This window comes from Schistocerca gregaria, chromosome 6 (genome assembly GCF_023897955.1).
Source record: "Schistocerca gregaria isolate iqSchGreg1 chromosome 6, iqSchGreg1.2, whole genome shotgun sequence".
Lineage (NCBI taxonomy): Eukaryota > Metazoa > Arthropoda > Insecta > Orthoptera > Acrididae > Schistocerca > Schistocerca gregaria.
The window spans coordinates 325,722,584-325,737,602 of NC_064925.1; the positions used below are offsets into that span (position 1 = coordinate 325,722,584).

The window sequence follows — 15,019 nt, forward strand, 5'->3', positions numbered from 1 at the left end:
AAAGAGACTCAAGGCATGTTCATAAGATTTGTCAACCTGGAAAAAATGTTTGACAATGTAAAATGTTGCAAAATGTGTAAAATAGGGATAAGCTGTAAGGAAAGACAGATAATATACAATATATACAAGAATGAAGAGGGAGCAATAAAACTTCACCAAAATGAAGTGCTCAGATTAAAAAGGGTGTGAGACAGGGATCTAGTCTTCCACCTCTACCGTTCAATATGTACATCGATGAAGTAATGTTAAAAATAAAAGAACTGTTCAATGCCAGTGGATTCTGGTCCGAGCTGCTGGGGATGGCTGTCATGTGTGAGAGGTGTGCTTTGCTTGTGTGTGTGTGTGTGTGTGTGTGTGTGTGTGTGTGTGTGTGTGTGTGTGTGTGTGTGTGTGTGTGTGTTTTACAGTGTAATAGGTGAGGAAAGCATGTAGTCTTGTGATTTATTTTGCATTAAATGAAAAATTACCAATGATATTTTGAAACTGCTATTTACGTACATTTTATTTCTGTTTACAGAGGAGGCAGAGATAAAAGACCTGAATATCAGTATTGATAATGTATCAATGAAAGTACAGGACCTGAAGACCGAAGTTAAGAAGGTCATAGAAGAAACATGTCACCTTCTCCCATCAGGAAATGAGCAACTTGTCAGTCAGGCGGAGAAACTGAAAACAAACATGAAAAATATTTATGAAAGGATTGAGAACCAGGTAAATTTGGTATGGAGTCATTGTGCTGATACCTTCACCACATCTTGACCACATATCCCTGCTGCAATGATGGACCTTCAACTTTCATTAGTTCAGTCTTCTTCATTCTATTCTGTGCTCCACCAACCTTACAGTTCTGCAGTGGGATAAATTTAACCTGACATATGTTAGGTGGTAGCCTTTCTTTTTGGTACTATGAGCGTAGCTTTGTTCCAGTCTTAGATCCTTCTAAAGAATATTTTGAAGGAGAGGGTGCTTAAAACAACACTGTTGGTATAATTGAAGTCTTTATTCAAAAGTACCAGAGGCCCAAGCGCAACCATCCCACTGTCTCATGAGCTGAAGGACTCATGTGGCTCTGCCAGGAGCGAGTCCTCCATTGTGTCCTTCAGTTGTCAAATGAGTTGAAATGCTTTCCTTTGAGATTTTTTTTTTAGTGGACCACATATATGGAAGTCACATGGCAACAAGTGTGGGATCTAGACTGGATGCTTGAGCTGCTCCCACTTGGACTTGGCCATTACACTGTGTGCGATCTTGAAGACGTGTGGACGCGCGTTATCATGGAGCAGAATCACTCCCCTGTGAGCAGCGCAGGCCGTTTGCAGTTGATGGACTTGGGTAGGCAACCAAGTGCCTCACAGTGCATGTCACTATTAATGGGTTGTACATGCTGCAGGATTTCGATGAGTGTCGGACCTCGGGGGAGGGGAACATCGAGCATTACCATGCCTGCTGAAGGCACAGATTTGAATTTTTTAGGGGGATGTGCTGATGCCTGCTTCCATTGCATGCATGTCTCACTATGGTACTCCAAAGTGGCATATTGAATTTCAACCGTTGTGGTTGTTACAACGTTCCATACCTTTTCATTTGAACACACTATGTAATACAGGATTTTCTGACTGACTACTCCAGAAATTTCTTTTCCTACACTTGATTGTCTCTAATAACTTCAGTTCTTCTGTTACTTTTTTGAATATTGCCCGATTTCTTATTTTTCTTTCAATTTACACCACATATTTTTCTTCAGACTATATTTCTAACTATTGCCTTTTGCTTTTTGCTGTGACCACATTTCAGTGCCATATGTGGCTACACTCAGCATCAAGCACTTGACTAGTCTTTTTCTTTACTGCTGGTCTAAGATACAATAGAACACTCAATTTTGTAGGAAATTACTGTTAGAATGTAAACATTTTATGAGTAAAGGAGACCGCTGGCTGAAAATCAGAAGCATTAGTTGTCAACAGGCACACACAAAAAAATAAAGAAAATCTGCGGTATTTGAAGTAATCATTTATTGAACTAGAGTATAAATATATATGTGTATACCTTAGTCCCTATACGATGCTGGCTGGTCGTACAAGGCCTATTCTCAAGATCCTTCCCAACCCCCCCCCCCCCCCCCCTAAAGTGGTAAGTGGTGTTCTTTCACTCCCCCACCCCCAACATGTACATCATCCTACCCCTTCGCTATCCCCATACCACTTCTTACCTCTCCTTCCTCCCTGTGCAGTTCCCACTCTCACTTTCTTGCCATAGTGATCCATCCATGTAGCTCCTCCTACTCCAGTCCTGTCACAGGCTTATCCTACACATAAGAGGCTGGGACATCTGTCTAATTAGCCATGTCATACATCATATCTGCTGCAAACAATGCACAGCTTGTTGTTGTTGTTGTTGTTGTTGTTGTTGTCTTCAGTCCTGAGACTGGTCTGATGCAGCTCTCCATACTACTCTATCCTGTGCAACCTTCTTCATCTCCCAGTAACTACTGCACCCCACATCCTTCTGAATCTGCTTAGTGTATTCATCTCTTGGTCTCCCACTACGATTTTTACCCTCCACGCTGCCCCCCAATACTATTCGAATGATTACCAACCAGCTGTCGACAAGGACAGGCCACTGCCTAACTGCTGCCAAGAATAAAGTTGACCACCTGGCGGCTTAACATGCAGCTGACCCCAGTGCTCAATTTCAATGGTTGTTTCACAACCTGGGCCATCTGGAGCTTTTCCTCTGTCCACAGCTTGTCTGAACTATCAGATGGGAGTTATCCTTGCAAAAATCCTTTGCTACTGTAACCACATGGTCTCAGTCTCTGCTACCACCCCACCCCCCAACCCTCTGCGGTTCCAGGGGTTAGAATAGGACCGAGGTATTCCTGCCTGTCATAAGAGGCCTTTATGTGATGCTCACCTGTCAGCTTTGGCCTCCATCTTTCTAAATTTTTCCGAAGAGCGAGCCAATTGGGGAAGGGCGCCATACACGGTGCAACATGTCCATTGTGCATTGAGATCTTTAGCCCACTTTCTTGTCATCGCATTGCAGTCCTGCTCATTCCCCATCTCTTGGGTGAGGACACCTTCCTGGCTGCATTTTCCACTGTGCGCTGTGCAGTATTGCTTTCTGTGCTGACGATGACCATGGACTTACCTCATATCCAGCATGATAGCCAGTCCGTCGTGGTGAGACCACCATGTACTCTGTTGTTTGTAGTCCCCTGACAACACAGGGATCGCTTTGCTGATGCCTGCACCATTAACTCCCCACGTATACCATGGAGTAGATCCTTCCAGGTGGCCCTTGCTGAGGCTGGGTGGCACCCATGGGGAGGACACCTGGTGGGAGTGTGAGGCATCAGGGCAGATGACACGCCATGAAGCGTAGTATGTCATCTCTTGCTGGTGGTCCGTTGCCAGCAGTTTCTAAGCAGGCAAAGTCTAACTTGAATGCTAAGAAATATGACCCCATTTCGTTCCTCTCCCTGGCCGCACCATGAGAGGAATGCCAGGCTAAGGATTTCAGTCAAGCTTATTCGCCCCAGTACCTCGTATGTACGAGAGTTGATTGGGAATCTTTCATGTCCATGAAGCCTAAGTTTTTTGTGGATCATATGGAGGACAAGTTTGGGGAGGTGGAGGGCTTGTCAAAAATGCGGTCTGGGTCAGTCTTGATAAAAACAGCATCCTCTGCCCAGTCACGGGCATTACTCACTTGTGACAAGTTTGGGGATGTTTCCGTTACCATTGCACCCCATTATAGCTGAAATATGGTCCAGGGTATTATATTACACAGGGGTGTTCTTTTGCAGTCTGACGACGAGCTGTGCATCAATTTAGAGCGGCGAGGTGTTTATTTCACCCAGCGCATCCATCAAGGTCCAAGGTATAATCAGGTTGCCACCAGTGCCCGAAAAGGTCAAGGTGCTGGTCTATCGCTGTGACATCAAGCCATATATCCCTCCCCCGGTGCAGTGCTTTAAGTGCTGGAAGTTCGGCCATATGTCTTTCCGCTGTACTTCCAGTGTCACATGTCGAGATCGTGGATGTCCATCACATCCCAATACTCATGTGCCCTGCCTCCAATCTGTGTCAACTGCGGAGGGCATTATTCACCTTGCTCACCAGACTGCAGGATTTTACAGAAAAGAGGGAAAATCGTGGACTGTAAGACCCTGGACACTGAGGCTAAGAGAAAATTTGAGCACCTACATCCTGTTGCTATGACCACCTTTTACGCCGCCACCACGAGAGCAGTTGTTGCCCTATCGGTTCCTCGCATTCCTGTCACCTCTCAGAACCAGAAGACACCACCTGCTCCCTTGACAGGGGGGGGGGGGCGCATTCCATCCCTGTTGCTCCTGCACCACTTATTTCGGGAGCAACACCCCTCCCAACCAACGGGGATATCAGTCCCCACTTCTGAGACAGAGAGTATTTTTCAGCTCCTCTTGCTAGGAAGTTGTCCCTTGGGTCACTCCCTTCCCAGATTTCTGCTAGTGGGAAAGATGACACCCACCAGTGGCTGAAGAGCTCAAAAGTGGCTTGTTGTAGGGCTTCACACTCATCCTCATTCCCAGAGACTGAATTAGTGAAGTCCTCCCAGCCAGGGAAACCCAAGGAGCAGCAAGAGAAATCGAAAAAGAAGGTCCCCAAGAGCAAGGGAATTGCGGTGGCACCCAAATCACTGCTACCTACAAGCTCTGCATCTGCTAATTTAGTTTTACAATTAATATGTGACGTTGGGTTTTATCATTCTATATAAGTTTTAATGCATGTCCTTTGTCCCTTTGTATTCTCGACTCTAAATTTGTTTGTTTGTTTGCTGGGGGGGGGGGGGGGGGGGAGTGCAAGCATTGGGGAGGACAACCAAGAGACAAGACATTGTGAAAAAAAAAAACACATTCAATAACCATCTGAAATACCATAAAAATGAGAACAACTAACAAGTCAAGATGATGTGTTTCCAAAAGCCGCAGAGCTATGTGGAGGCCTTTATTCGCAACTACCAGTGTCATGCCAGTATAGGTGCATTTTCAGTTTTATGATGGTTATATTTTTGTAATGTAGGTGGACAATTATAGAGTTCCAGCGTTCAGGGAGTTATCTGCATCAAGAGTCAAATCATATTGTTGGGTTGACATAATAAAATTGAGTAAACCCAAAGGATGCTTGTCAAAAATGTTCTAAGCATGACTGCTGAATGAGTAGGATATATTGCAGGATTTGGTAGACATCAGCTGTATAAAACTGATGTAAGTAAAACTTAAAAATCTTGTATGATGTATGTACATTTGCCTTATTACTAACAGTCCAATTTGGTGAAAGCAGCCTAGGAGGCTAGTAATACTCCGGAAAGCGGAAGCCCACGGTGCCAAAGAGGCCAGAGAGACATCACTTGTCACTACGCGGCAGTATGTTCTGTGTCATTAAAGCGTCAGTACATATGACATAATGATGTCCATGGTACTCAAAATTTATGATACTGTGATGAAACTTGAATGGATGATTAATGTAATTGCACGGTCAACACACACAATGACACAAATTGTGTGGTATGCTGGATTTACTTAGCTACAGAAATGACCTTATGTATGCTAATAATGATATCTAATTCTGTGTGTTACATAATTTCGAAGTCTTGTCCATCAGGCTACATGTGTATGTTGATTATTTTTAGGTCTAAAGATGGTCATCATTGATAAACATTAATTACCTGATTAATAAATTTTTGTGGTCTGTGACTTGATTTAAAATAAAATAAATGTAAGACACATGTGAAATACCGCCAGATTTCAAGAACACATGATAATTCCTATTCCAAATAGGCGTTTGTTGATAGGCATGAGTCATTTACATAAGAATGGAAAAACCTGATAGAAGCCAACGTTGGGGAAGATCAATTTGGGTTCCAGAGAAATATAGGAATCGTTGAATCAATTCTGATCCTATGACTTATTTTAGAAGATAAGGAAAGGCAAATATATGTTCATTACCTTTGTAGCTTTAATGAAAATGTTTGACTGTGCTGAATGGACTACACTCTTTGAAGTTCAGTAGGTAGCAGGGATAAAATACAGGAAGCCAACTGTTATTACAACTGGTGCAGGTACCAGATTGCAGCAGTAATAGTCAAAGGACAGAAATGGAAGCAGTAGGTCAGTAATCGAGAAGGGAGTGAGACTGGGTTGCAGCCTATCTGTGATGTTATTGAATGTGTCCTGTGAGCAAGCAGTAAAAGAAATTAAGGAAATTTGTAAAGGGAAATAATGTTTGCGGAGGGAAAATAAAAACTTTGAGGTTTTCCAATGACATTGTAACTGTCAGAAATGGCAAAAGATTTAGAACAACAGTTAATGGAATGGATAGCTTCTTCAAAACAGACTATAAAATGAACATCAACAAAAACAAAACAAGACTAATTTAGGCAGCTAAATAACTGTTGACAGTCTATGTAGAGAGGATAAAAAAATGGGAATTGGCAATAGCAAGAATAGCACTTCTAAAAGAGATGAAGTTTATAACATCTAATGTTAATTTATGTGTTAGAAAGTGTTTTTTGAAGTTATAAGTCTGCAGTGTAGCCATGTACGGAAGTGAAACGTGGATGATAAGCAGTTCAGACAAGAAGGGAATAGAAGCTTGTGAAATGTGGTGCTACAGAATAATTCTGAATATTAGACAGATTGATCGAATAATTAACGAGGCGAAATTTAATTGAAATGGTGGAAAATAAATTTGTGATACAACTTGACTAAGAAGAGACTAATTGAATGAACACTCCGTTACGCATTGAGGTATTGTCCTTTTGGTAATGTGTGTGTGTGTGGGGGGGGGGGGGGGGAGGAGGTAAAAATTATAGAGGAAGCTTTAGGTATGAATAAAGTAAGGAAGTTGAAATCCGTATAGGTTGCCATAGTTATTTGCAGGTGGGAAGGCTTGCCCATGATAGACTACTATATAGAATTTCTTGAAAGCAGTCCTTAAACTGACGACTACAACAAAAACACAGTACATAATCTATCCAGTTTTGTCAAAGGGGAAAGCAATCTCATGTTCCAGCCTCTTTTGAAAAGTGCACTGTAACGTGAGTAATACCCCTGATAAGGCTCCATTTAATGTTGTTCAAAAATGGGTAACTGCTGTTGCATTCCATCTGATTTTTTGTTAAGGCAGAAACTGTGTAGTATGTAATTAATGTATTTTGCAGTCTGTTGTGTTTATGTGCCGAAATAAATAGCTATCCGTAGTCTTGGTAACAATTTTGTATTACTGCTACTCACATTCCAGCACTATGATTAAAAATACTGTTTATTGTATTATGGTTGTTATTTAAGGTACCCTGTATGTTTAGAAAGGTCCATTCTAAGATTGTTTTGTAAGCCAAATGACTGACTGGATGCTGCCAGATTTGTATGTAATAACTGTTGTAATTATTTTTTCCCCTTTCAGCATAAATTTCAACTACAGAATTCAACTGGAGAGCTGAAAAGATTGTCAGAAATACTCCAAGAAACTAATCTTTCTCTCCAGTTTGTAACTGAACTAATAGAGATAGATGTGGCACTGCAAACTTGCTGTGAACTGCAAGCAAAAGGAGAATATTTAAAAGCAGCAGAAAGATTAAGAAAACTTGAATCTTTCTTCCAAACAAGTCATGAACAAGAACTGGAGATCATAAAGGCTTTGTCAAAGGAACGAATTTTATATCTTGAGAAATTTCTGTATGATTTGCGAGAAATATGGAAGTTGTGCATAAACATAAATGAGACAGAAGTGGAGAAGAACCGGCAGATATTGTTCAAAGTAAACATTTCTCGTTTAAATGACATAGAGCAAATGATGAAGGCCCTTGATTATCTGGAGAAACTTGAGTTTTCTTTCAAGAAATTGGCAACACTAATACAAAAATCAATTTTGGAGCCTGTCATCTTAAATGAATGTTTTGTAGAAACATTTACTGATGAGAAACATGCAGTACTAGAAATACAGATGAAAGGTGGCTCGTCTAGGCCAAACTATAAACTTGTTTTCAGAAATCTGATGGAGATCTTCTGTTTTCTAGAAAAATATTTAAATGTTGAAATAAATAAGAATTTCTTTGTCTTAAATAAACTTGGTGATATGATATGTGCAGAGTTTATGGAATACCTGATCAAAAATTCTCTCTCGCATACAATACCATCTCATAGTGAAGAGTTTGCTGATTATGATAATGTCATTAAGGCTGTTGAAGAATTCCAGGAATATGTTATAAAAATAGGTAAGAGTCTTTTTAATTTAATAGGCAAAATATTTATGATGAATGCTGTTTCGGCAGTACATTAAACAGGGTGATTCAAAAAGAATACCACAACTTTAAAAATGTGTATTTAATGAAAGAAACATAATATAACCTTCTGTTATACATCATTACAAAGAGTATTTAAAAAGGTTTTTTTTCACTCAAAAAGAAATTCAGAGATGTTCAGTATGGCCCTCTCCAGACACTCAAGCAATATCAACCCGATACTCCAACTCGTTCCACACTCTCTGTAGCATATCAGGGGTAACAGTTTGGATAGCTGCTGTTATTTCTCGTTTCAAATCATCAATGGTGGCTGGGAGAGGTGGCCGAAACACCATATCCTTAACATACCCTCATAAGAAAAAATAGCAGGGGGTAAGATCAGGGCTTCTTGGAGGCCAGTGATGAAGTGCTCTGTCACGGGCTGCCTGGCGGCCGATCCATCGCCTCGGCTAGTTGACGTTCAGGTATTTATGGAGAGATAAGTGCCAATGTGGTGGCGCTCCATCCTGCTGAAATATGAATTGTTGTGCTTCTTGTTCGAGCTGAGGGAACAGCCAATTCTCTAACATCTCTAGATACTGTAGTCCAGTTACAGTAGCACCTTCGAAGAAAAAGGGACCAAAAACTTTATTGGCTGAAATGGCACAGAAAACGTTCACCTTAGGCGAGTCACGTTCATACTGAGTTGTTTCCTGCGGATTCTCAGTTCCCCATATACAGATACTGTGACGGTTGACTTTCCTGTTAGTGTGGAAAGTTGCTTCATCACTAAACACAATCTTTGAAACCGAAAGATTCATCTGTTTCCATTTGAGCAAGGATAAAATCACAGAAATCGTTTCTTTTAATCTTATCAGCTGCAGACAGTGCTTGAACCAATTTCAGACGATAAGGTTTCATAACTAACCTTTTTCGTAGGACTCTCCATACAGTTGATTGTGGAATTTGCAGCTCTCTGCTAGCTCTGCGAGTCGATTTTCCTGGGCTGCGAACAAATGCTTGCTGGATGCGTGCTACATTTTCATCACTCGTTCTCGGCCGTCCAGAACTTTTCCCTTTGCACAAACACCCATTCTCTGTAAACTGTTTATACCAACGTTTAATACACCACCTATCAGGAGGTTTAACACCATACTTTGTTCGAAATGCACGCTGAACAACTGTCGTCGATTCACTTCTGCCGTACTCAATAACACAAAAAGCTTTCTGTTGAGCGGTCGCCATCTTCGCATCAACTGACGCTGACGCCTAGTCAATAGCGCCTCAAGCGAACAAATGTACAACTAAATGAAACTTTATAGCTCCCTTAATTTTGCTGAGAGATAGTGCTTAGGTCTGCCTTTTGTCGTTGCAGAGTTTTAAATTCCTAAAGTTGTGGTATTCTTTTTGAATCACCCTGTATTTTGTACACATGTGGATACACAAAAATTACTGAAGATAGTAATTCTTTTGATGAAGATAACCGCTATGGTACTAGAAAATACACTCTTCCTTGGGACTCTGGTGCTTTTTGCACCCAGGAGGCACCTTACTATTGAACTGTTACTTAGATTAGCTAAATTAATGGTTTAGATGCTGCTGTTTACTATTTTAATGAATGTATGGTTACAGTAATATTAGCTTACCTGTACCTGGAAAATAATACTTATTACAGTGAGAAAATATGTTGTAACATTATGTTTCATCAACTTGAACTTATAATATTTCTGTATTCCATAAAACTGTTAGTTGAATATAATCTAATTGACAAGTTGTTATGATTTGTCTTGATTGTGTAGTGGCAATGAGCAAATGTAACTTCCTTCTTTGGGTTGGTAATGTTTGTTTCTGTTGTAAAATCTTCACCTTTCAACACACAAAATCAATTAAACTGCTCATACAAATGGAAACGGAATCTTTCATTAATAATTTTAATTCTTCTGCACGAATAGTTAACATTTGTGAACAATTTTCAGTTTCTTTCACAAGCATATTTCATCGCACACAGTATTTAAGCTTGAAATATATTGGAATGAAATAAATAAAAAATTCTTATTTTCAATATATTTTATCAGAAAATCAGTTTCAGAAATCTCTTACATTTTATCATTCTTTGAACAAAGATTTTTAACTGAATATCTTGACTGTTGCAGTGGACAAAAGTGCAGTCTGTCACATAATCGGCAGTAGTGCAGTCAGGTTGAGAAATTACAGCATTACATTCATGTGCAATATTATATTATGACATTTATGAGTAGTGATGCTTGTCACTTCTGGAGGAGAAATGATTGTAAGCACTGCTGCACTATGCTGGAAAATAACAGCTTCTCATGAAACTTCAAGCTAATTTGGCAGTGGTGCAAGAAGAATTAGCAGTTTTTCATGCCGCATTCTGGAGTAGTAGTTAGATGTAGATCAGAGAATTGGATTAGGCTTCATCACTAAAGGAGATACAGGATACATTTGGGGTATCCTGTCTCAATGCCCATGTATCATATGATTATAAAAATTATTTCCATGCTGCTCTTGGTGGAGAGAGATGTGAAGGGATGGAACCTACAGATAAATTGCAACAACAACAGGAACATTAATTTTTCCCTCTTCTGCATCAGTTGTTTCCTTCTATTATGTTGTCTAGGTGTTACATTGCTATTTTCACATAAGTGGTTGAAGAGGTTGATACATTTGTGAGGATATCTAGCCACATACACCATACAAGAATGAACTGCATTCTTCCTACACTCTCTGCGTTGGTAAATTCTATCATCTAATCATAACCGACTGCTTGGACTGTCAGACACTAACTGACTAGCAAGTTGCAGCACACTCAAGGAACACACGAGCACACTGTAAGCAAACATAACAACTTGGTACCTAGTATCCACACAGGTTGAATGGCACAAACAAGTGTTGGTGTGGAAATTTTCAAAGTATGATATCTTGTAAGTGACTTAGACTACAGTCCTGTGACAAACACAGTCGACATTCTAATCAACTCTACTTTTAGTTTGTTAATGTGAATCATTATTGTTCCATTTAAAAGTGTGTGTTTGCACAAAAGATTGTAAGTATTATTACACTGTCTTTATTGGCTAACAATATGAGACCCTGACTACCAATCCATTGTGTTAAGTCCACACGTCAATAACACTTCCCATTTATGCAATATTTGCAGTTCAAGTTTCACTCTGTGTAATTGCAGTTAAAACAGCTACAAGTACAACAGACTACTGCAACTAGGAAAAAGCCTATGTCATTGAAGAAAATACATTTAGTGTCTTCTATTGAAACATCAGAAGCTACGTTAATAAAAAGGATGAACTTCTTATATACATTCAGGAAAATGAAAGGATAGCTGGACTTTAAGCATATCGGAACATCATGTGGAAATCACTGAGAGAGGACAGATTCATCTTGATGGCTGCAAGCTAATATCTCACTACCCTAGAACTGATAGGAAGAAAGAGAACTTGGATATATATACAAAAGTTGGTGGCTCTTGAAACTAATGAATATTGTGATTAACAGCTTTTTAAATGCTGTGCGACAATAGTATTCAGAATACACATAAGCTTGTGGTATTTACAGTTGTAGAACACCAGTAGGAAGTATCTTAAGCTTGATAGTTTTAATGAGGTTATGCAGACTTGACTATGGAAAAGTTATGGTCACTAATCAGCACAGATTTAGAGAGCATCAGACTTGCGAAACTCACCTTGCTCTTGTCTCTCGAGATGTCCTGCGAATCATGAATGAAGGGCAATAGGCGTATTCCATTGTTTAGATTTCCAGAAAGTGTTTGACACTGTGCCTACTGCAAACATTGAGTGAAGGTACAGTGGCTCGAAGACTTAAGGAATAGATCCCAGTACTCTTTCGTCAATAGTGAGTGTTCATCAGACACATGGGTGCCATCAGAAGGGTCCCAGGGAAGTGTGATAGGACTGCTCTTGTTCTCTGTATACATAAATGATATGACGAACAGGGTAAGCAGCAATTGGCAGCTATTGGCTGACTATGCTGTGGTGTATGTGAAGATGTCATCATTTTATGACTCGGGGAGCTTACAAGATGACTTAAGACAGAATATCTGCTTGGTGTGACAAATGACAGCTTTCTCTAAATATAGGAAAACGTAAATTAATACGAATGAGTAGGAAAAGCTATGCTGTAGCATTTGAATACAGCATTAGCAGTGCTGCTTGACACAGTCACATCAATTAAAATATGTAAGTGTAACATTGCAAAGCACTATGAAATGGAATGAGCACACCATGTTGGTAGTAGGAAAGGCAAATGCTCAACTTCATTTTATTGGGAGTATTTTGGGAAAATGTAGCTCATTTATAAAGGAGACAGTGTAGAGAATTCTATTGTGTCCTATTCTTGGCAACTGCTGGAGTGTTTGAGATATGCACCAGGCTTGATTACAGGAAGACATGAAAGCCATTCAGGGACACGCTGCTAGATTTACTACCAATATGTTTGATCAACACACAAGTATTGCACTGGTGCTTCATAAACTCAAATGAAAGCCCCATTTGGGTTCAGGGGTAAGAATAGGCCTGTGGTATTCCTGCCTGTCGTAAGATGCGAAAAAAGGAGTCTCGAACGTTTTGGCCCATATGTGATGGTCCCCTCTTGGGTTTGACCACCATATTTCAAAATTATTTCGAAGAGCGAGCCAGTTGGGGAAGAGCACCTTACTTGGCGTATTGTGTCCATCGTGCATTGAGACCTATAGCCAGCTTATTCATCGTTGCATTGCAGTCCCGCCCGCTATTCATCTCTTGGGCGAGGATACATTCCTCGCTGCGATTTCCACCATGCACCCTGCAGTGTCGCTTTCTGCACTGACGACGACCATGGACCACTTGCCACATAATATCCAGCACGGTAGCCAGTCCGTTGTGGTTGGGCTGCCATGTACCCTGTTGGTTGTAGCTCCCTGACAACACAGGGATCGCTCTACTGATGCCTGCGCTGTTAACTCCCCATGTATGCCAAGGAGAAGATGCCTATCTCCCTGGGGCCTCAGGACTCCTGGCAATGGCCATCTGGCCAGATGGCTCTTGCTGTGGCTAGGTGGCGCCTGTGGGGACAGCCCTTGGTCAGAGTAAGTGGCATCAGGTTGGATGACACGCAATGAAGCATGGCACATCTTCTCTTGCCCACCACCAGTCTCTAAGCATTCGAGGGCTCACTTTAATGCTAACATGTATGACCCCAAATCGTTTCCCTCCCTGGCCATACCATGGGAGAAACGAAAGGCTATGAATGACAGCGAGACATATTCGCCCCGGTATCTAGTCTGTACGAGAGCTGATGGGGAATCCTTTGCGTCCATGAAACCTCAGTTCTTTGTAGAGCATTTGAGGACAAGTTTGGGGAGGTGGAGGGCTTGTCAAAAATGCGGTCTGGGTCAGTCTTGATAAAAACAGCATCCTCTGCCCAGTCAAGGGCATTACTTGCTTGTAAGATGCTAGGTGATGTTTCTGTTACTATCACACTCCATAAAAGCTTAAATATGGTCCAGGGCGTTATCTTCCACAGGGACCTTCTTTTACAGTCCGACGATGAGCTGCGCATCAACTTAGAGTGACAAGGTGTTCATTTCATCCGGCACGTCTACTGGGGTCCAAGGGATAATCAGGTTGCCACCGGTGCCTTGATCTTGGCCTCCGAGGGTGACACATTATTCGAGAAGGTGAAGGTGATAGTCTACTGCTGTGATGTCAAGCCATATATCCCTCCACCGATGCGGTGTGTCAAGTGTTGGAAGTTCGGCCATATGTCTTCCCGCTGTGCTTCCCGCCTCATATGTCACGATTGTGGTCATCCATCCCATCCCAATACTCCTTGTGCCCTGCCTCATGTCTGTATCAACTGTGGAGAGCACCATCCCTCTTGCTCACCAGACTGTATGATTCTACAGAAGGAACAGAAAACAATGGAATACAAGACCCTGGGCCGACTGACCTACATGGTACACGGAAATTTGAACGGCTCATCCCCTGCGCATGACATAATCTTATGCCACCACCGTCACTCCATCCGTTGCACCGCATACAGTCAGCTCTGAGAGCCGAAGGTCTACAGCTGCCCCCTTGATGGTGGTATTGGGGAGGGGGGCCACTTCCCTCCCTGTTGCTCCTGCACTACCTACCTTTGTAGCTGCACCCCCCCCCCCCCCCCCAATCCCTAACCATGGGGAACACCAGCCCCCACTTCTAAGCCGGAGAAGCGTAAGTCTTCTTCGGCTTCTCTCGCTAGGAAGGGATCCCTTGATCACTCCCACCAGTGGCAAACCAGACACCCGCTAGGGACTGAAGAAGCACCAGGTAGATGGTCGTAGTGCTTCGCGGTCCTCTTCAGTCCCAGAGACTGAATCAAAGAAGACCTCCCAGCAAGGGAAACCAAAGGAATAGCATTAGAAATCGAAATCGAAGGCCCCTAAGACCAAGAAAATTGCAGTGGCACCCACTCCACCGCTACGTACAAGCTCTGTGTCTGAGTATGCGGTGGAGATTCTGGCGTTTACTGAGGATCTAGATCTCGCCGATCCCTCAGACATGATGGATGTCGCTCCCATTGGTACTCAGTCAGTGGCAGCAGGTGACCCAGCAGTGTAATCTGCCTCCTTGGTCCCTTCATGCTTTTCTCGGCCATGGACAATGTCATCCTCTAGTGGAACTGCAGTGGTTTCTTCCATCTTGCTGAGCTCCGACAACTTCTCAGCCTTCACCCTTTCCTC

General features: G+C 41.8%; 2 protein-coding genes across 12 annotated transcripts in view; one reads left to right on the forward strand and one right to left on the reverse strand.

Moving 5' to 3' along the window:
* LOC126278659 (zinc transporter 6-A-like) overlaps positions 1-15,019 on the reverse strand; it is a 471,888-nt gene that overhangs the window by 159,833 nt on the left and 297,036 nt on the right. The gene's annotated exons all lie outside the window — the stretch shown is intronic.
* LOC126278657 (centromere/kinetochore protein zw10 homolog) overlaps positions 1-15,019 on the forward strand; it is a 186,273-nt gene that overhangs the window by 7,995 nt on the left and 163,259 nt on the right. For both annotated transcript variants that reach the window (XM_049978872.1, XM_049978873.1), the window contains 2 exons: positions 518-711; positions 7,449-8,259. In XM_049978872.1, the coding sequence (XP_049834829.1) occupies positions 518-711; positions 7,449-8,259 (1,005 nt within the window). The remainder of the gene's footprint in view (positions 1-517; positions 712-7,448; positions 8,260-15,019) is intronic.